At 43.7% G+C, this 20,739-nt stretch overlaps 1 protein-coding gene across 1 annotated transcript; it reads left to right on the top strand.

Moving 5' to 3' along the window:
* The first annotated feature begins 4 nt into the window (after positions 1-4).
* ZFYVE19 (zinc finger FYVE-type containing 19) lies at positions 5-20,169 on the top strand. Its single transcript, XM_044435628.1, has 12 exons — positions 5-135; positions 2,461-2,612; positions 5,100-5,221; positions 6,547-6,600; positions 7,223-7,383; positions 9,707-9,852; positions 10,919-11,033; positions 14,041-14,247; positions 15,315-15,394; positions 16,834-16,941; positions 17,967-18,121; positions 19,764-20,169. Exons 2-12 carry the CDS (start codon positions 2,526-2,528, stop codon positions 19,834-19,836), a joined length of 1,308 nt encoding a protein of 435 aa, XP_044291563.1. The 5' UTR covers positions 5-135; positions 2,461-2,525; the 3' UTR covers positions 19,837-20,169.
* Positions 20,170-20,739: the final 570 nt, after the last annotated feature.

Raw genomic sequence — 20,739 nt, 5'->3', positions numbered from 1 at the left:
GGCACCGCACAAGGAAAAAGTGTGTGTTGGGGGGGAGGAAGGAGGAATCTCCTTTGGCCCTTGGGAAATGTAGTTTTTTCTATATCTTCCGCTTAGAGAAGGAGAGCAAAAGAAAGAGGGAACACCTGAGACACGGTGAGTATAATCAAGAACTGGAAGGGTTTCTGCCTGCTGGCTGCACTAGACCAGCGTACATAGTGGCCCTTCCTTACTCTTGTCCAGTGCCGGTGTGTTGTCCGTTCCTCGTTCCAGTCTCGGTGACGCGCAGCTGACTCGCTTAGAAAAATCACCCCCTGGCCATATTGGGGGGGGGGGTGCTTTCCTTCAGCGCGCTGCCACTGACACTTCAACTCAGCCTAAGGTGGACTGAGCCTGTGTCTCTCCTTCACCGTCATCTCTTTCATCTTTTGTCCCCTTTGTCTTAAGGGGCGGGGGAGATATAGAAATGCACGTAGAGAAACGTATGGAGGAAGGCAGAAAGAGACACGTGTAACCGCCACCTCCAATATGTTTTTACAAAAATTAAAAGTGGGTGGCACGTTGCAGGCAGTCGTTAGTGCTGTTGGCTTAAAAAAGAGGAAGGGGGCTGAGTAACTTTGGTTAATGGGCAGTGCAGAAATTAATTAAATAAAACACATGTTTATTTAAAAATAAATGTGCCATGAAGAGAGTAATTGGTTTGGTCAGAGGTAAGCACCTCGATTTTAGATCTTGGGTATTGGGTGCTAAAGTATCAATCAGCCAACTAAAATGCCTTTCAGATTTTAAAATAATGTAAAGCTAAAATGATCTACAGATATGCTTTGTGATCTTTGGGGTGCTGCAGAAAAATAGTTACTTTTTTAAAAAAAGCAAAATTTGTTGCTTTATTATTCATCGGAGGGTGAACACACTACTAGCCTGGCAAGATGATGAGTCACTCACCCTAAGAGGTGTACATTGCTGATTTGCCTTTCCCCTGTAATCAGTATTTTGTAGATGATTGTGTTCAGACACTGTTCAGACAATGGTGATTGCTGTCTAACTTTGGAAAATATAAACGGAATACTTCCTGAAACCTAACCATCTCTCCTTTACCTCAAGCATTTTTTCCACTTGAATTAGGAAGGATTCATAAGGAGAACTCTGGGCCTTCCTAAGAGTGGATGTCTGTAGAACAGGAGTATTGAACTAATCCTCAGATCCAATTCTGGTCTTCCTAGGGTTCCACTCTGACCCTCTGGGTTTCATTAGATGTTCCAACCCCTTTCTCCCAGCTGCAGCTCAAGTGGTAGCTTTCTGGAATTTGTGCATTCCCCTGTATGCGCCACCCCATAAAATCCCTCTTCTAATGCTTAATTGCTGGCAACAACAGTTAAATTAAACTAAAATATGCCAGTATTTTCCTGACCTATTTTGCCATTGACTCCACTCGCCCCTGACTGTGACTCCCTAAGAGCTTCTCCAAAATTTAATTTGACCCTGAGACTGAAAGAGTGTCAACAACGTTGCTGTTTTATTTCCTTGCTTTGAAATCTTATCAAATTACCAGTGGAGTGATCCTATGGCTCCTAGACCATAGGATCAAGAGGACCATAGGATATTTCAGAGTCTCAGGTCTCACACTGGAGATGTCACTTTGTGCTTGGAACATCATCCCTCCACTGCAGGTGTTGTAGAAGGAACCACATCATCTGCTTCTCTAAGGGATTTAGTGGATGTTACTCAGGGCAAGAAAGGGAAAGAAATGGTGCCTTCAAGAAGTGAGGTGTCTTGGCAGTCTCTGCTTCCTCCCTCCCTCCTCTGAAGCAGAGCTGTCAGACAGTTGAAATGGGCTGTCTAGCTGCTTTGCAGGGTGGGAGGATCATGTACCTTCCACCCTGCATAAGTTGACCATAATCTTCTAAATTTAGTAGTGGAAATGGTAGGTGGCCCACTAGGGACAGACCCCTGAATCTCTGGGAGGCCATCTGCCCTACTACCCCACTGCCCATGGGGTCAGGGGCCATGATAATTTCTGATCCCCCTGGGTTACAAGTGCTTCATATGCTGCTGCTGTCCCTTGTACATTTCTGAATCTTTTTTTCTGAAATCAAATTCTTTCTCTTCTTAGTCAATACATCTCTCTTTACAAATAGGAGTGTCCTTAGGAGACATAGACACAGATTTAAGAACATATGTAAATTAGCATATGCAAATGTATACATTTTCTTGTTTGTTCTGTGGACGTGTACCCCCATTTTTTGTTGATACCTCACACTGGCCGTTTGGAAAGTTATGGGTGTCCTCATAGGACTGTACCCTAAATCAATAGTAACAACAGCTAATACTTCTATTCAAGGATTAAGCTAGAACCAGATCTTCACTATATCTTTAGCGGTAAGAATGCTGTAGATAGTTTACGTTGTGAAGCATATTTCCAGTCATCTATTACCAACCTTTTGTAACTGTATGTATCTCTTCTTGTTTGTCCTCTTTTAGAAACTTCCAGAAAATTGGGATAGCTGCATACAGAGTAGAATAATGTGTCTCCATTTGCGCTTTTTATGAGAACGGAGTGTGCTGCCTCATCTGACATGATGGATAGCAGATGTTATGGCTGTGCATCAAAGTTTACTGTCTTCAAGAAACAGGCAAGTTCTTGTCTGCTAATCTCAACAACAGCAATGGAGGCATCTGACTCATCTTTATCTTGGCAAAAGGGAGCTTGAATAGTAGGATTTAGAACTTTGGTCCAAAATGGTCCATCAGAGCTCAGTCCTCCAATTGTTTGGTGCATTTTAACCATGCTTCAGCGGTGCAGCTAAGTCTGGAATGTGGGCCAAACTGCAGGCCTGAAAGCCCAAGGTCCTTCTAAGTGACCACTGAGGAACTGGCAACTGATGGGAACATTGGCAAATAACCATATTGTTAGGATCTGGGTAGGCTCGGCATGACATCCTTTTTTAAGGAACATTTTATAATCAAGGTGGCTGGTTTGACATATACACAGGTACAGGTGTTTGTTCTATTATTCTTACTTTTAAAATATGTTAATTTTTTCTACAACAAAACTGTGTTTTTTCCTCAAGAAAATTTATTGACCATCAGAGCAGTGAGCACAAACTCTAATTTATTCCCCTATTCAGGATGTACTATAATCTGAGTGTGAAATGCAAAACTGAACATGCTCAAAGAATCTTATCAAGATCAGCAAACTCTTGCTTTCCTCTACTGTATCAAAGTGTTAAGCATGGACTATCAGGAGATGGTTAGAAGAGAGTTGTGCACCTCTCCTCTCCTTTAATGAATTGAATGGCCTCCCCTCATCCCCAGTAAGGCCATTAAATGCAAAAATTCTGTACCTGCAGCACTGAATTCCCTCCTGCCTTTAAGGTACTGAATGGGGTGGATCCTGGGCAGCTCACTGTTCCTTGACCCCAATTCTCTATTTTTTTTTGTAACTGTGGATTTCTTGGGGTCCAGAGGATAGCTTGAATCCACTTCTTATCTCATGCTCAACAGGTCTGGGCTTTATTTATTTATTTAAAGTTTTTGTATGCCGTCCCCTTGCTATATAGCTTCGGGACGGCTCACAAAACCAGACGGCTTGATGAAAGACTGCTTGGGAACTCCTCTGGGATTCTGAAGGGGTGAGCCAGCAGTATCCAATCATTGTTTTCCTTTTTAAAATATACTTTAGAGAACTATGTGGGGTAAGAATGATAAGGACATGCACACATGGAAGCTGCCTGATTGTTAATCATAGTCATCAGTCATGAGGAAAGCACTGGTATGAGGGACTGTTTCTGAGTGTCCAGTGCTGAAATGCCATCCCATACCAGCTCTTCATACCACTCAAGTCAAGAAAAACCATGTCTTTTTTAGAACTGAAGGTTGTGTTATGGACCATGGAAAGGCTATTGAGATGCTTCTTCACTATGCGTGTTGATGATGCTAACCATCAATTTCTCTGTGTTAAATAATCTGTCACAAAGCTTTTGTAGTGTCTGCTGTATTCCATACTTTTGTATGCTGTCCCAAGCAAATGTGAAATCCACATTACTGTGAAAGCAATGGTGGAACAAAATGTTGTTTTCTGTAGGCCGTGCAGAGTGGGAGAAACCTCATTTTAAGGCCTATTCATACATGATGCTTCCAAAATTATTTAACTAAGATATTTACACACACCAGGAACCTGTGTGGTATATTATTGGACTGGGACTTGAGAGATCCAGGTTCTAGTAAATTCAGCCATGAAGCTCACTGGGTCATTTTGAGCCAGTCACTGACTCTCAGCCTAACTTACCTCACTGGGTTTTTGTGAGGATAACATGGAGAAGAAGGAGCCACCCTGGAGTCCTTCAAAGAGGGAGAAAAGGCAAGGTATAAATAAAATGTAATAATAATATCTTTACAAATGAAATCCTATGTGCCCTTAAAAACTTAGGAAAGTGCCTTATATTGAGTCACTCCATTAGTCCATCTAGCCCAATACAGTCAACACAGATAGGCAGCAGCAGTCTAGGATTTCTGGTTGGAGTATTTCCTAGCTCTGCCAGGAGATGCTGAAGATTTAACTTGGGCCCTCCTTTATGCACAGTATGGGCTCTGCTACTCAGCTACAGCTGTTACACATTTTAGTTGACAGCAAATCCCATTGAACATAGTGGGATTTATTTTTTAGTAAACAAGTTTGGAATTGCTCTGCAGAAGATGAAGAGGCTGTGACTGAGGCTAGTGTTAGAATCATGTGTATCTAATGCAAGTCCATTCACCAGGGAAGTAGGACTGGCTGCTGTTCATTGCTAAGTTTGGTGGCAAACCCAGTTTTGCTGCTACATAATGCGTGAGCTAACTAATGGGTGTCTTTCCATCATTCCATCAACACAAATGAGTCTAGTGATACAAAAATATTTGTGGGTTTTACGGCATGTATTTATATTAGCAAATTATAGTCAAATAGCCTTTTTAAAGAAATTACTACTTCTAAACAATCAAAGGCTCTAGTGTACATTTGACATTTTCTTGTGGAAGCATCTCCTTTGTGAACCCTATTTAAGCAAAGGCTGTGTAGACTTCCCAGGGTTACTCCAGATGGATGCTGAGTGTGCTCATTTCTACCATTTTTTCCTCCCTAGTGTGGATGCAAGAATTGTGGTCGAGCATTTTGCTCGGGCTGCCTTGGGTACAGTGCCATTGTCCCCCGTTGTGGAAACACTCAGCAGAAGGTCTGCAAGCAATGCCATGGGGAATTAACGAGGTAAGAAAGAGCAGTGTGGGTTTTAGCAATATAATGTGTCTGCACTGCTGACTTTTATCAAAGCATAGGATGTTGCCTACAATCAGCTTGCCTCTTCAGCATGTCCACATGGCTTTATTTGTTTATTTATATAGTAGTTTTTATAACTACTTTTTCTTTAAAAGAACTCAATAATGACATACATCATTCGCCTCTTCCTGCTTTCATTCTTATCCCCACAACAGCCACACTGTGAGGTACCTTGGGTCACCCTGTTGGCTCCATGGCTGAGTGGCAACTAGAACCCAGATTGCCTGAGTCCCAGTCCCCTGTTCCTCACCAATACACACACACTGGCTTTCTTATACCTGGTACCTCTTGATACCTGGGGAAAAGACATGCAGACTTCCTGCAGCAACCTAAGAAGGTTCTTCCTGGACATTAAGATTCAGTAGCAAAGGACCAAGTGCAACTAAGCCTGGGAAACACTGGGAGTTATGGGACTTCTTTTTCTCTTTAAACATGCATGGGATCGCATCCTGAACTGAGGTGTGGAGGCATTTTCAGTAAATGGGGCTGGCCCAGTTTTCCAGGCCTGCTTCCATACCACATCTGTCATTACTGTCACCGGCCAGTAGGGCCACCAGAGAGGGCTGGAGAATGTAAAAGAAACTATCCTATAACTTCCTCCTCTCCAGCCTGTTGTTTAGAGAACTATTCCCTCAGCCTTCTGATTTCATCCCTTTCTCTGTCTGGAGTGCAGACTAACAGCACAATCTTGAGTTCAGTGGGACTGACTACTCTGAAGTAAGTGTGTATAGGATTGGACACTGAGGCTGTTGAAATATGCTGCTTCTGCTCTCCTGTAAATTAGAAATGTAGAAACAGAGCGAGTCAGAAGGGACCTCCTCTAGTCTGACCCCCGGCTCCAGCCAGCTCCGCTCATGACATGCCTACCATGTGTACATCCAAATTGTGACTAAACACTAAATTTTTGATCAACTGAAGATCATGCAGTCCCATTCCAGACTTCAAATGGAGATATTGTTCCATATATTTTCCTGCACACTGAAAACTAGCATGTCAGGGTGAAAGTTAGGCTAGATCTCTTCTTCTTAACAACTGATCTAAGTTCAGGAGCTTGATGGGAGCATGCAGTCACAATCAGGCTGATGTAGTACAATCAAGGAACAGATTTATCACCTCATACTATGCTGCTTTTTGAGGAAAGAGTCTGGAGTTTAGCAGTGGAAAGCAAGATGGGGCCATGGGCTGAGGCTACATCCTGTCATAATTACAAGGGATTCACATCTGCCTTGGTAACTTTTCTCTTTTTGGTTTTTCAGTGGATCATCTCAGTCAAATACAGCTAAATGGTCTCCACCAGAGAACTACAAAAAGTGAGTCCTCACTACTTCATTGGTTTCATTTCATAGCTTTGATATTCGTTGCCAAAACAAAGCAAGGCAAAGGTATATGTACTTATGCGTTCTCATTCTACAATTTCCAGTCTCTGTTGTGAATTGGACTGAGATTTGGTTATTAATAAGTCAAATATACAGTTCTCTTTTTTGTGGTAGAATTCAGATTGCTAATGTAGAGGATGAAGGGTTCAAAATGCTTTTCCAACCTAATTCCCAAAGGGTAGCTTTGTTGCTAAAGTAGCATTTCTTATTGTAGCAGCTGTGCTTCTTCTCTGCAGATAAACACGCACACAAACTCACTTAGTACAGAAAGTAGGTTTTCATGGTAGAGCACTGTATAATCCTTACTTAAATTGCTTGTCTCTTAAGACCGCTTCATACATACATGTACACTGCTCAGCATTCCATGATGCCAGAAAATGTGCAAATGGATTTGACAAGCATGGCTGTGCTTTATGCTATCAGGAAATTCTACTTGTGGTGTTTAATTTGTGATAGTGATTCATGCAAGTCCTCAGTGATCAAGCAGGGGCAGGGGGCACAAGAATGTAGTTTTGCGATTATGTTTGTAACATATGTGGCATCTTTTTTCCCCCAGGCGCATAGCAGCCCTTGAGGCCAAACAGAACCAACCACAGGGACATCGGAAGGGATTGGTAAAATCCCAAAGCCAAACAGACTCTAGACATCAAGGACTACCAAAAGAGGATCGGCTTATAGCAGAGAGATTGGAGAGGCTCAAGAAGGAAACGAGGCCCAGTGAGCATTGCTGTATTTCAGACCAGTACCATCCAAGCACCCTGAAAGCCTACTTAAGACACAGCATTAAACAGACTTCAAAAATCAATTCCCCATCTTGTCCCCATACATGCAACTGGAGGGAGGAGTTGTCCTTAGCTTTTGAGCCCTAGCCATGTACTTAGAACTTCATGGAAAAGCGGAATATGGCAAGACTGAGCTATATACCTGAGAGAGCAATTCTGTGGCCCCAGACACTATCTGGGGAAACTTAAGATACTTTAGATTCTCATATCCGAGATTGGGAAGAGAGCTCTGACTTTAGCTAGGAATCCACACTCTAATGTTCCTCTCTAGAATTAGGAAGTCAGCCTTGGGGTGGGGGTAAAGGAGGCTTTCCAGTGGGCAGGGAGGAGAAGAGATTTCCAAGGGCAGGATATGAACTATTCTGAGGTCTCCTCCTTGCCCCCACTGAAGCACCCTAGCTAGGCGGTCAACAAATAGCTTTTGTGTTTACAGCAGGTGCACACACACACACTACGCAAAACCTTAAGTGTGGTTTTGAAAGTGCTTGATGTATTGTGCATACCGCTTAAGTAATGGTGTTTGTATGACATTCAATGGCAGAAATTTTGTTGATCCAATGATCTCTATGTAGATTTCATTTTGGATTTCATAAAATACTTGCACGTGTCTGTCCCCAATAAAGTAGCAATCTAAAATATTAGCTTTGCATTTCTAGTATTTTTGTATGGCATAGGTTTATGTAGTACATTTAAATTGCACTCTTGCCTGAGAATGAGCCCCACTGAATTCTGTCAGACTTACTTCTGAATAAATAGGCCTAGGATTGCACTGTATGTAGAAATCTTTAGCTATCTTCTAGTTCTGGATCTGTGTGTTCCTGGGGTTTCCCCACTTCCCCCACTAAGAGGTTTGTTTAATGAGTGTGCTTTACAGATTGCTGTGCAAGGGAAGAATTTTATATTTGGCAGATAATCTCTATATTCAATGTATAATATATGAAGTATGTTTGTTGTTGGTTGGGAGAAGGGTCTCTGTTCTATGTGTAGGGTAGCTTCTAGCTGTTGAGCTTTCAGAGGCAAAATTGCTTGATGGAAACTGTGTCTGATGAAACCGCAAAAATAATTTGATTTAGATAGGATTTCCAGTAGTCAGCAGGTGGAGTTTCAGCCCTTTGAATAATTCCTCTTTGTCTCGTCTCTGTGGAAAACAGACAATGAATCACTTGTCTGTTTTTGTGCTTTATTCAGGTAGAAGCATCAAATAATACATGCAGCCCTGCCAAAGAAAAGAATACAAGTTTTATGCCAGTTTCACATCTGGCTCTAGTCAGCAAGATCACCTCAGGCAAAATTTAATAGTTCTTCTGTTTGCATCAAGCTGTGGAAGGGTGGGCTGAAGGACTGACAAGGTTGGCAAACAACATGGCTTCCTTCCTGTCCCTACCGCCAGATTATACCACTGAAATAAGTTCAGTTTGGCTTAAGCAGAGATGGATGGCTTGTGTGGAAGGGCTATTCTATTTAGTTTTAGTGTTCCAAACATATTCCTGTGCAGAGAATTCTTTAATTCCAATTATATGTCTTTTGCACCTGGTTGCTGGATCTTGGGGTCATAATATGAAGCAAGATGTACCTGTAAGCCTGAAGTTTGTCCTGACCTGCTGGTATAACAGTGGAGAAATGTGGGGAATTGCAATTCCACAATGTTTTCAGGGCTGGAGCAATAACACCACCTGTCAGAGTGCCAGGAAGAATTGCTGGAGCCTTCCTGCTCTAGTAAGTAAGTGAAGGGATAACAAGCAAGCTTTACTGTTGTTTATGGCTGATTAGTGCAGGAGAAGTGAGAGACTGAAGAAAATCCTAGAGCAAAGTTTGGATAGTTTTTTCTGTTTCTTTGAGGTTCTTACACCAGATTAGCAATTTCAGTGATGCCTATTCTTTGCAATGTCTAATTAATACGAGCTAAAGGTTTCATTGCAGCTTGCTGAATTGCTCAGCATTTTTAGCAAGGCAAACCTATGCCATCAGAATTCAGTAAACATCACTGAGTTCAGTGGAGCTTAGTCCCAGGTACCTGCACATAGGATTGCAGGCATATTGATCCTAACAGATCGATTTTGTGTTATGTACAACTGTTGTTGCGCTCTCTCTGTCTCTCTCTCTCTGCATGTGCATATGTGTGTGCATGCATGTGTACACACCACTGTGATGAGTTTCAGTACTTCCAAATATACCACTGCACCATTGGTTTGTAAGGAAATTAGGCAAGAAAAGTCTTTTGAACTCTGCTGCAAACTAATTTCTTTTTAATTGGACAGAGTCCATTCCCTCTCAGGCTGAGATAGAGTCCAGGCTGGCAGCACTGAAAGATGACCCTGCAAAACCCATTCCATCAGCCCAGGAAATGGAAGATCGTCTGGCAGCTTTGCAGGGCAGAACACTTCCTTCTGCAACTCCCAAGCCAGTAAGATTTCCTCTTCCTCTGTTGTCTCCTCCTCCTCCAGTATAACTTTCCCAGGGCATGACATAAAAGACGGCTCTATCTCTTCCTTGAAATCTATCCTTTCCTTCCTAAGAAAATGGGGCATGGTCTTTTGAGCATCTCCTTGTTTTGCAGAATAGCAATAAGATGTGGATGCTTAAGTTGATGATGATTCTGAGGTACACTTCAGTGAGCACCCTTATTATTTCTAAGATCAGATGGATGGAACAAAAGCTTATGGAACCAAAGAACCCTTCTCTTTGTTGGTTGCTTTGCTTGTTTAAAGCAGGGGTGAGGGACATATGGTTCTTGAGACGTTATTCAACTCCAGCCTCAGTCAATATAGTCAATAGTCAGGATGATAAGATCTATGGTTCTACGATATCTGAAGATACCTTGGTTCCCCAATCAAAGACTTTGAATAGCTTGCTATTTCCCCCAACCATTAGGGATACTAAATGTGGAAACTTGTCCGAAGTTGCTTTGACACTTTAATATCTCAGGGTTGAAACAGTTGTGTCCCTCTGCTCAGAGAGGGATTTTGCTCCATGGAATGGAATGTGAGGTAGTTTTGCTCATTTCTCCTGCCCCGCTATACCACCTCCCACTAAAAGGTTCCCCACTTCTCCAGAGCATATTTGGAGTGGAGCGGGGAACCAAAGGTGGTGGAGGAAAGAAAGAATGAGCAAAAATCACCTTCCTATATTTCCATTTGCAGAAGCTTCTGCTGGATCAAAAAGCCTTCCATGAATGGTGGAACATTGATTGTTTACCACCCTCAAACAGCAAGGCTGCTGACAGAGAGTTTATAGAGACCTGTTCTCATTCAGCTTTTGGCTCATCCAGCTTTATGCTGCATGTCCTCAGTAACTCTGAAATAAGTATGAAGAAATGTTGGGTTGGCCCCAAATAACAGAATGCCCCCTGGCCTTTGAGACTTTTGGAAGCTATCGTATTAAGGTTTGTTCTGTGTCTGTTTCAAACTTCAGAGTTCTTCCATGTAACTCGCTCATCTGGGTCCTTCTCTGTGTGTGTCTTCCCTTCTTAGATACATCAGCTTCCTAACACCAAGACACAAGCAGAGCAGTCAGATGACCTGCTGAACCAGATAACTGAGGAAGTTGCCATTGATGAGAGTGGTGGCTCCGGAATTGTGCCTCAAGGTTTGTTTTGTTTTAATTCTGGCTCAGTCTTTCGAAGTCCTTTTAATGCAGAGGTAGAAGCAGGGCTGCCTCAAAGACTCATGCTTCAAGGTGCACTACGCTGATGGAACGCTATGTGTGAAAATACCTATTACTGTACAAGCACTTACCTTCTCACTGGGTACGGGCTAGGCTAAATAATAATTGTTAAAAATGAACATTGGGTGCTCTTCTTTTTGTGAGGATCTCTCTGCTAATCATAACATTGGAGCATAGTGTACCATGCCTTTGGAGAATGCATTACTGTGACAACCCAGCTTCTGCAGGCAACCCTGTGTGCGCAACCCTGCAGGTACAAGAGCTTACCACCTTGCATATTTAGACAGAGCTTTGTTTAATGAGTGCGCTTTTTTAATGAGTGCGCCAGCTGTACCAGCTGCCACCAGCATCCTCCTCAGTTCCCAAGTGCACTTGGTCCCTTGGGAATGACTGGTGAAAAGATCTCCTTGGGATCCTTTGTGTACAGCCTAGATGGTGCTTTGTAGTTACCTAGAACCCACGTGTGGAAACAGTGTAGCATGAACCCAAAACTTGCCCTGCTTCTTTTGAGCCTCCCCGCGTTTACCCCTGAAGCACACAATCTGGGTTTTAGTGACAACAGGGTAAAGATTTATTTAGGATTCAGGAAAAGATGCAGAATTGGGAAAAGGTTGGTCAGATTATGAGCACAAAACAATGAGCAGTTTGAGGAGGCAAATCAGTTTCAGTGCACAAATCAATAAGTAATGGAAAGCAGCAAATCAGTGGCAAAATAGAAATGAAAGGGAAATAGACCAGAATAGCTCTGTGCTAAGCTTCCTGTCTACTTTGTTGAAGACATGCTATGCCCATGGTGCAGCTCTCTTGGTGTCTGCATCAGATTTTTCCCCCTTTGGTTGGGGTAATATTGCTCCTGGGCTGGAGAAACCTTGAGCAACCTCTCCTGGTCCTGCCTCAAGCTCCCTGCCTTCCTTGAGGACTTGCTCCTGGCACCTGTGCTGGAAGGGAAAGACCACCCCCCCACACACACTTCCTTTCCCAGTGGAATTCATCTCCTACATTTCCTTTCCTTGTCCGGGTAAAGATTGTAGAAGAATCTCTTGTTTTTGTCTGCGGACTATCCAGTAATGGCTCATCCCCAGTTCTGAGACAGATTCTAGGAGATACCCGTTGTCCAGCACCTGAATATTTTGCTACAAAATAGATCAACTCAAAGGCAGCACTTGGCCTACAGATGCTCTCAACCAGGCCATCTGCAAGCTTTGCTTAAGCTGTGACCAGCAGCTGAGTGCAGGTTTCTGTTTGTTGGACCTGGATAAGATGGAGCCAGTATGGCCTGGCTGAGTGCCCACTCCAGATTGACCATAACAACTGCCTTGACATTTTGTTGACCCTCCCTTGCTATAACAACTCCTACAGTGAAACCCCGGTTTTATTATTCCAGACAGAATATACTAGTCACCTTCCCACCCACCTCCTGTAAGTTGGAGTTTGCTTCCAGACAAGGCTTTTATTGTGCCACTGCCCTTCCTCATTCATGGGATTTTGCAGTGAGGGTGGGGCATGGACTCACAAACAACTTCAAGCCTCCTGTGTTTTTCTACCACTTTTTCCAGCTTTTTTCTTACCTTAGAAAAAGCTTTAAGGAGAAAAAAGATGGAATAGCTGCACAGTGCCTTTAAACTCATAGTGCTAGAAGTTTTCTGAGGGGAAAACATGATCCTGGGCTTAAAACCAAAGAAGAACCTCTGCAGAATCTCAAAACTTTCATTCTCATTCTTCATCAGAAAGTCATCTAGTAAACACAAGCAAACATAATGCGGAAAGAAATAACAATGAGCCCAGTTTTCTCCAGTGGGGGGAAATTTATGCAAGCTGTATTGCATGCATTATGGTGACTCAAATGCTTGATGAGCAGTCAGCCTCCCCACCTTTCCCCTGCACTTCAGGTGGGCTGTTCATCTTTTTAAAGAACAGAAGTGCCACATAATGCATCCATTATTTATATTCCCTCCCTGACTTTGTTTAAACAAGAAAACCGTTCCACTGTTTCCATAACTAAACTAAAAATTTCCTGGGGCCATCATGCTTGCTTTAAAAGTTTGCTGTACAGTAGGTCCCCTCTTATCTATGGGGAACAGGTTCCAAGACTCCCAGCAGATGCCTGAAACCACAGATAGTAGTGAACACTATATATTGTACAGTTGGCCCTCCACATTTGCTGGAGTTAGGGGTGCAGAACCCCCACAAAAGTGGAAAAACCAGGGATATCTCTAGAGAAGAACTGTGAGGATCTCTAGGAACTCTGCTTGGTGATGCCACACTCTTTGTCTCAGAAGTAGCCAGACTCACTCATGAGTTTTGTTTCTCAGTTGGTCCAAACACTCTACAGATATTCATGTTTTATTCCCTAGAGGTATTTGCATGTTTTCCTCTAGAGATATTTGTGGTTTTTCCACTTTTGCAGGGATCCTACATCCCTAACCCATGCAGATGTGGAGAGTCGTGGTCAACCGCAGTTAAGTGAAAGCATGGTAACACAGTGGATAAGGCGGGGGGCGGGGGGTGTCCTACTGTAGATACTATTGGTGCTGCAAGATTGTATCCCTCATTCTGTTATATTTTACATGTATTTTAGCTGCCTTTTAGGAAGGTTAACCCAGAAACCCCTTTCATGGGCTGCCAGAAGATTTATTTATTTATTTATATTGTGATTTATATCCTGCCTTTTTCCTACAAAGGGCTCAAGGCAGCTAACATCATCTCTCCTCCATCTCATTCCCACAACAACTTGAGATTATGCTGCATCTCATCACAGGATGGCTAGCAGCTGAATGTATGGGCTGATTCCAGTGGAATATGTTGCGGCAACGTCTGAGGGGGGATACGAATGTTCTGCCTGCCATGTTTGCTTCACACAGACAGGCCACTGCTTGGGGTTGTGGATGGCCATGCATGTCTGAATTCACTCCAAGTCTCTGCTTTCCAGAAGTTAGGACACAGACGTTGAATGACTTAAATCGAACTGACAATTTTGCTGGCGTTATGGATCTGGATCCCAAACAGCTGGAGGAGGAAAAAAATAGACTTCTGGCAGAAGCTGCTGCTGAGCTGCGGGAGGAGAACACCAGGCAGGAGAAGATCCTAGAAGTGGCCAAACGACTGGCAGTGCTAAGAGGCCAAGATCCTGACACAGGTGTGTAACAAGGAACATTTCCATAAAGGATGCTCATTTCCTTGGAAGAAGAAACTTTTGGTTAGTGGGAATGTGTCCAAGTCTCCAAAATTTACCATTTCTTATGTCAGGATTGCAGTCTTTTTAGGATCAGATAACTAGTATCACCCTAGGTAACTTTTCTTTAAAATATTCACACTATTCTTTCAAGTCATCCCAAGGGTTAGAAAATATTATATTCTGTGCCTGGGCAAATCATACCCCTGCTGCATGTCCCCCTTCTGCCATCCCTAATTCTGTTTTCATGCTGACCACAAAGGTTGCCACCTCAATCAGACCCCAAGCCCCCAAGCAGGCATGTTCTTTTGTTTTCTTTTTTAACAGGCGCTTAATATGCAGAAATCAGTGTGTGAAGTGTATTTGACAATGCAGGAATAAAAATACTGCCTGGCTAATGTCTGCAGATGAAGCTGTTTTGCTAATGGCACATGTATTGTGACCCACCAAGATTAATAGCAGCTGAAATCAGTCTTTTCTCTACTGATGATGGGAGGGCGATACTTCTTTTTGACCTTAGAAATCATGGTGAGTTTTAAGATACTGGCACCAAGATAACATACTTCTGGTGCCATATTTTAAAGAGGTAAAAAGAGAAAGAAATCCTGGGCTGGATTTTTTTGGATAATAGATTGGGGGCTGGGGAAACAGAATGGCTTTGATGCAAGGAGCAGAGTGAAAAAAGAGGAAGAGTGGTGGACTGCTGGACGCCTTGATCCATAAGGGTACCTATCAGACATTGGGATGGGAGTAACCAAGAAATGGCTACTGTTCTTCTTGGTGTACCAGTCTGGGGGTGTATAGGGACCCATGCTGTCAGGCCATCTCTTCTTTTCAGCTTTGTAGGGATTATAAAGTAGGTAAAGAAAGAAAAAATATAAACCCAAAAACAGCCCACTACATGGAGGAAGAATTTGTGCAAGAGAATGTAAGTGTAAGAGTTTCACAGTGCAATCCTACATACGTTTCAGAAATATAATAGAGGCTGCCTAGTGAATGTTGTTATCACATCGTCATTCTTTCTCTTACAGTTACTTCGGATGACTACAAACTCCCCAACAGCGATGAAGAAATGGAGGAGGAAGAAGCCATTCAGAGAGTTTTGAAACAGGTCTGCAGTACTGGGAGTTACTTCTTCATTGTTAATCCTGATGTTTTTCTCTCATTACCTGGGCAAAACTTTGTCAGATACAGCTTTTGCTCTTAATCCCACCCTTGGAGCATATTCTTAAAAGAGTTCTCCAGACTGGTCCAAAATCCTTTGCATGTATGTTATAGAACTTAAAGAGAACATGCGATGTGATTCTCTCATGTCTGTTGTAAACTCCTTTGAGTTCAGTTCCCCAGTATGTGTACCCAAAATTGCAGCTGTAGTTGATAAATCAGCCTTCTCCAATCCACTGCCCTTGAGTTGTGTTCTGCTACAGCTTTCACCATCCTCAACCAATGTGTTGGCCATTCTGGCTGGGGATGGTGGAACTTATAGTCCAACAGACCTGCAAGGCACCAGATTGGGGAGGGCTCCAATAAATGGTTTCAATTGTGCAGCACATTCTGTGCATTTTTATGCAGAATTAAGTCCCACTGTGTTCACTGGGCCTTGCCTGCAGTGTTACAGCCTTAAAGGTATGAGGAGAGAGCTGTGAGAAGGGGAATGGAGGACCTTCTTGAATGCCTCCCTCCCCTCAAATGAAAGGGGGGATTGGCTAGGAAAAGGGCCTTCTCTGTTATTGCCCCTCATCTTTGGAATTCTCTTCCAAAAGAGATGTGACAGGCACCCTCATTACTTTGTTGCCAAGTAAAGACTTTTAAATTTAGTATTTATTTTTAGAATTATGCTTTTATTTGTTTTTGCTCCTGGTTTTATTGTTTCTTATTGTGTATTATCCTCCTGTTCTTGCACTTTGTATTAGGTGGATTTTATATAGTTTTTAGCTAGCATTGTTTTATTTGTTACATTTATACTATGTTGTTGTTGTTTCTTGTGAGCCACCCAGATGCAAATACACTAATTATAATTTATCCGATTAACAAATATTGGGGCTTCAGTGAAAATAATAACAGAATAAAAGAATGGCATAAAAAGAAAATGAAAACCAGAAAATGGAAAAACTAGGGTAGAAAGAGGAACATTTTTAAAGGTTTCTAGAAGAGGGAAAAATAAGAAGGAAAGAGCTGCTCTGTTTATTTTATTGCATATGTATCTAGCCAAATGAACTTAGAGTGGTATTATGGACCCTTTCCCCAACTTCTTATCTTCTCTGCAGCCTCTGAAGTAGGTTAGAGCTGGTGACCATGCAAAAGTCACTGAGTGACCTTTGCTATGAAGTGGGGATTTGATCCCAAGCTCTCTGTGCATGTACAGATGATTAGTGGTGCTACTTGGTCATATGATATGGAAACATAGTGATACAATCTATTTCTTTCCCTGAATAACATGCATGTGTGTATGTGCTTGCTTAGTAAACTAAAGATTAAGAGAGAAAAGAAAAGAGCTCCTGTGTGAAGAAAAGTCCTTGTGATATGTGTTGCTTATTTTTTAACCGTCAGCTTACTGAGGAAGCTGCGCTGGATGAAGCAAGTGGCTTCAATATTTCCCCAGATCAACCCAGCCAGCCAGCAGCTGCGCCACAGAAACTGCCCAAGAAAGCCAGGCAGGTGAGAACCCATTTGCGCCCTGGATATCTGGCTTGCTTTGACCCCCACGCTCCATGCAACCAAGTATAACCTGGATATCAGCCAGATCCCTGTGGGTCAGGGAACACAACACAACACAATTTGCTGGAGGGGGCAGAGGACCACCAGCTCTCTGTGCATGGCATGAGGTCAGGTGGCCTTGGCCACACCCTCTGGATATCATGTGCTTCCCGGCTGAAGTGCTGGGTGAACCTTTGCCTGGTGAGGGGCAGGTTTTGCAGTCCTGGGCTTTCCCAATTAGAAAAGCACCCCCCTAAAAAAACCCCATGCCAACAAAACAAAGGGGGTCCAGCCAGCTCTGCCCAGTTTCCCTGTGCGTGGCCTTTTCAAGTCCAGAGGAGCAAAGGGGACTTGGCTGGCCCTGCCTTGGTTTCACCCATCCTGCCTTGTTCCCACAGCAGAAGAGGACGAGGGGGCGAGCGAAGGCAAGCTGCCCAGTTCACCCTCGCTTCAGACTGGCAAAGTCCACACCCAGGAAAGGCATGCAGGAGGCCCCTCACTGTTGCTTTCCATCTGAGATGGGAGAGAACAGTGGGCATTCCTCTCCCTGCCTCCTCCCCAGCCTTTGGTACGGATGGGGCTCATGAAGGGGTGGGGTTTGGGGTGTCAGAGAAGCAGGGCCTGAAGGGAGGTGGTGGGCTCTCCCACACTAGAGACATTCAAAAAGAAACCGGACAGCCATCTGAGTGCGATGGCGTGACTTGGTGTCCTGCAACAGCAGGGGTTGGACCCCATGGTCTTTGTGGCCACTTCCAACTCCAAGTTTATTCTTTCTTAGCAGAATAGACTTTTTGTGTGAAAGGACAAATGAGTAAATAACTCAAATAACATACCTCAGGTTTTCTTGGTACACAGTTGAGGTGGAGAAGATTTGAAGAATACGAACAGTTATGCTTCTTTCCCACAGCTGTCCTTTGGAGTCAGGAGGCGCTGCTACAGCGGGGTTTGTACATGATGATATTGCATTGCTCTGCCCTCTTCCTTAGGCACAAGCTCCAACTGCAGCTAAGCCCCTCGCCTTCTCTGCTACATTGCCCGACAGCGATGAGGAAGAATTACCCTGGTGCTGCATCTGCAATGAAGATGCCACACTGCGGTGCCACGACTGTGATGATGACCTCTACTGCCAGCGCTGCTTCAGGTAATAGTAACAGCCCTGTGAGAGAAACCTCCCACAGCCTGCTATGCTCATCCTGTTTTCCCCTCAATATGCCGCTCTTTCCCAAACCACTCTCAAGAAAGTTTCACCGGTGCTTATGGTTTCTACGTACTTCAAAGATATGTTTGTTCCAGCTCAGCAGTATTATCTTACTGGCAAGAGAGGTTTTGAAGCTTTCCTCTATATATGGGCCCTCCCACCCCCATGGGAGGGTGTCCTCCTCCTCTTATTCCCTGATTTTATGGGTCTGGCAGTTGGGGGGGAAAAAAAACCTGAATACTAGAAGGACTCCACACTCCAGTTCAGAAGCGCCTTTGTTGTCTGTCTGCTAGTACAAGAATGCATGCAGACTTTGAGGAGCCTTGGGAACAAGCAGGGAAAGCACCATTTTGGAAGTGAGAAAGGAACCGAGTATTGAAGGAGAGAAGTGAGGTCCCTTCCCAAATTGCATGCCTGCCAGGGATGAGGAGGAGCAGCAGGCTGCAGCAGCTCAAATGCAGCCTGAAGAGGAGAGCGGCAGTGAGGAATGGTGCTGCACTGTGGTCGAGGCAGGAAGCATTGATCTAGCATTGATCTTGCATTCTGTGGCATGTCTGGCTTTGCTCTATGTCCTGGACTAGGAGGTGGGCGTCCCAAAGGGCCTGAAGGGACAGCCAAAATGTACACCCAACAACAGCAGTTCATCTGTCCAGGCGGAGAGAGGAGGGTGACAGCAGTGGTACCCTGACCTCCCCACCTTATACCCAGCCCTGCCCTTCTCCTCCATGATTTTCTTTTTGCCGTTACACACTGTGCCTGTATGGAGCAGCACAACTGTGAACTACCATGCAATTTATTTTTAGACCTTCATTGGTATTTTAGGTTGCACACCATTGAAGATGGCCGTAACAGCGGCAAACTTAAAAAAAAAAAACAGGGAAAAAGGAAACCAAAATGGCCACCTGCGATTGGCGCGCCAGATGTGCCATGCACATCTGCTACAAACACAAACAGTGAAACAGGATGGTCCATTCAAATTCTTCAAGCTTTCCCACAATTAAAACACTATGCTTTTGCCTGGTATTCAATTTTGTTATAAACATAGTGGATAGCAGGGCTTTTTTTGTCATAGAATGCACTGGAATGGTGTTCCGGCACCTTTTCTTGACAGATTTTTCCATGTGATTGTGAATCGCCCTGTCGGGCGTAGCAGGTAAAAAGCATTAAAATAGTGCCTGCGGGCTGCATGTGTGTCTGCGCTGCTCGGGAGGGCGCTGTTCAGCTCGGGACGCTGCTCAGCTTGGGATCGGTCGCGTGGTCGCTTGCTCGGTGCTTACTGCCGGCGGCGACCATTATGTTTATGTGTGTGTAGAGTGACTGACCCCAAGAGGTGAGTTCCGGCACCTTTTTTTTTTTTTTACAAAAAAAGCACTGGTGGATAGTATGTAGTATTGGTTGTCCCCCCGCCCGCCAACTCACAAATCAACTCCCCCCTGCCCAAGAACCTGCATCACAAATCAATGAGGAGTTCAGTCTTCCGAGCCAATACTTCTTGTGAAGTGAATGAGCGTTCCTGGCACACATTCAGGCTGGCAGAGTCAACTTTTACTAATCGGTGACTGCAACTTCCTGTTTTGTCTTTTAGGGAAGGCCATGATGAATTTGATTGGAAGGAACATCAGACATCAAGCTATCGTCCTCCCCGCAAGCAAAAATGAGCCCCTGGGATGAGGGAAGCATATGAGTGTGAAATGGGAGGAAAAAGAAAAATTGTGTTCAGGAAAGTTTGTCATGGTAGCAAGAGCTGGACTGTGATAGGTGACATGGTAATACTGAGGAGTTTGTAAGACCAGACCTTGTTACTAGCAAGATCAAGGCAGCTGATGTGAAGCTAAGCAATACATTTGAGCTGGTTTATGAGTTAGCCACAAATACTAGGAGCATGAAGAATGACATGGTTAGGAAGATGGGCTCTTTTGCATAGGGGGACTCTCTGATCAGATGAGATATACAATAAGAATATTGCAAAGGTAATAAATTATATGAAAACATGTGGTAGATTTTCATTCCATTGTATTTATTTACTCTATTATTCCCCCACAAAAGAATTAGATCTAGGGTCTACATTGTCTTTCTTAAATGCTGTTGAATCTATAAGACTTTTCAAAAGAACACCATTTCCTGTTTTCCTCAGAGTTTATTCTACTCCTCATCTGAAAATGTTCCAAAAGAGTTTCACATGCAATCAGTAAAATGAAAGAAGCCCAGTTCAGGGACTTAAAATTTAAGAGGAAGTGATAACCAAGGAAGGAGGGGTGCAAGGAGGAAAGGAAAAACGTCAGTAGCATTTCAGCAGAGCTGGTGGAATGGACCCGCTTCCCTTCTCGTCGCTGCCTGGTGAAAATGCACCACCCCTGGCGTGCAGCTTTGTTGTTGCAGGTGAATGCTGCTCGTTGTCACATTTTGCTAGAACCGTGCATCCTGGAGAATACAGTGAAGAATGTTTTCCCCTGTCTATATATTAGCGTTAATCAAACTTAGACCATTCTAGCACACGCGAGTGCTCCTCTCCTCTCCTCTCCTGGCCATGAGTCTTGGGATGGAGTGCTTGAGAACAACCA

This window comes from Varanus komodoensis, unplaced genomic scaffold, assembly GCF_004798865.1.
Source record: "Varanus komodoensis strain SLA01 unplaced genomic scaffold, ASM479886v1 scaffold3, whole genome shotgun sequence".
In the NCBI taxonomy this organism is placed as follows: domain Eukaryota; kingdom Metazoa; phylum Chordata; class Lepidosauria; order Squamata; family Varanidae; genus Varanus; species Varanus komodoensis.
This window is presented reverse-complemented; position numbering and strand designations above follow the sequence as displayed.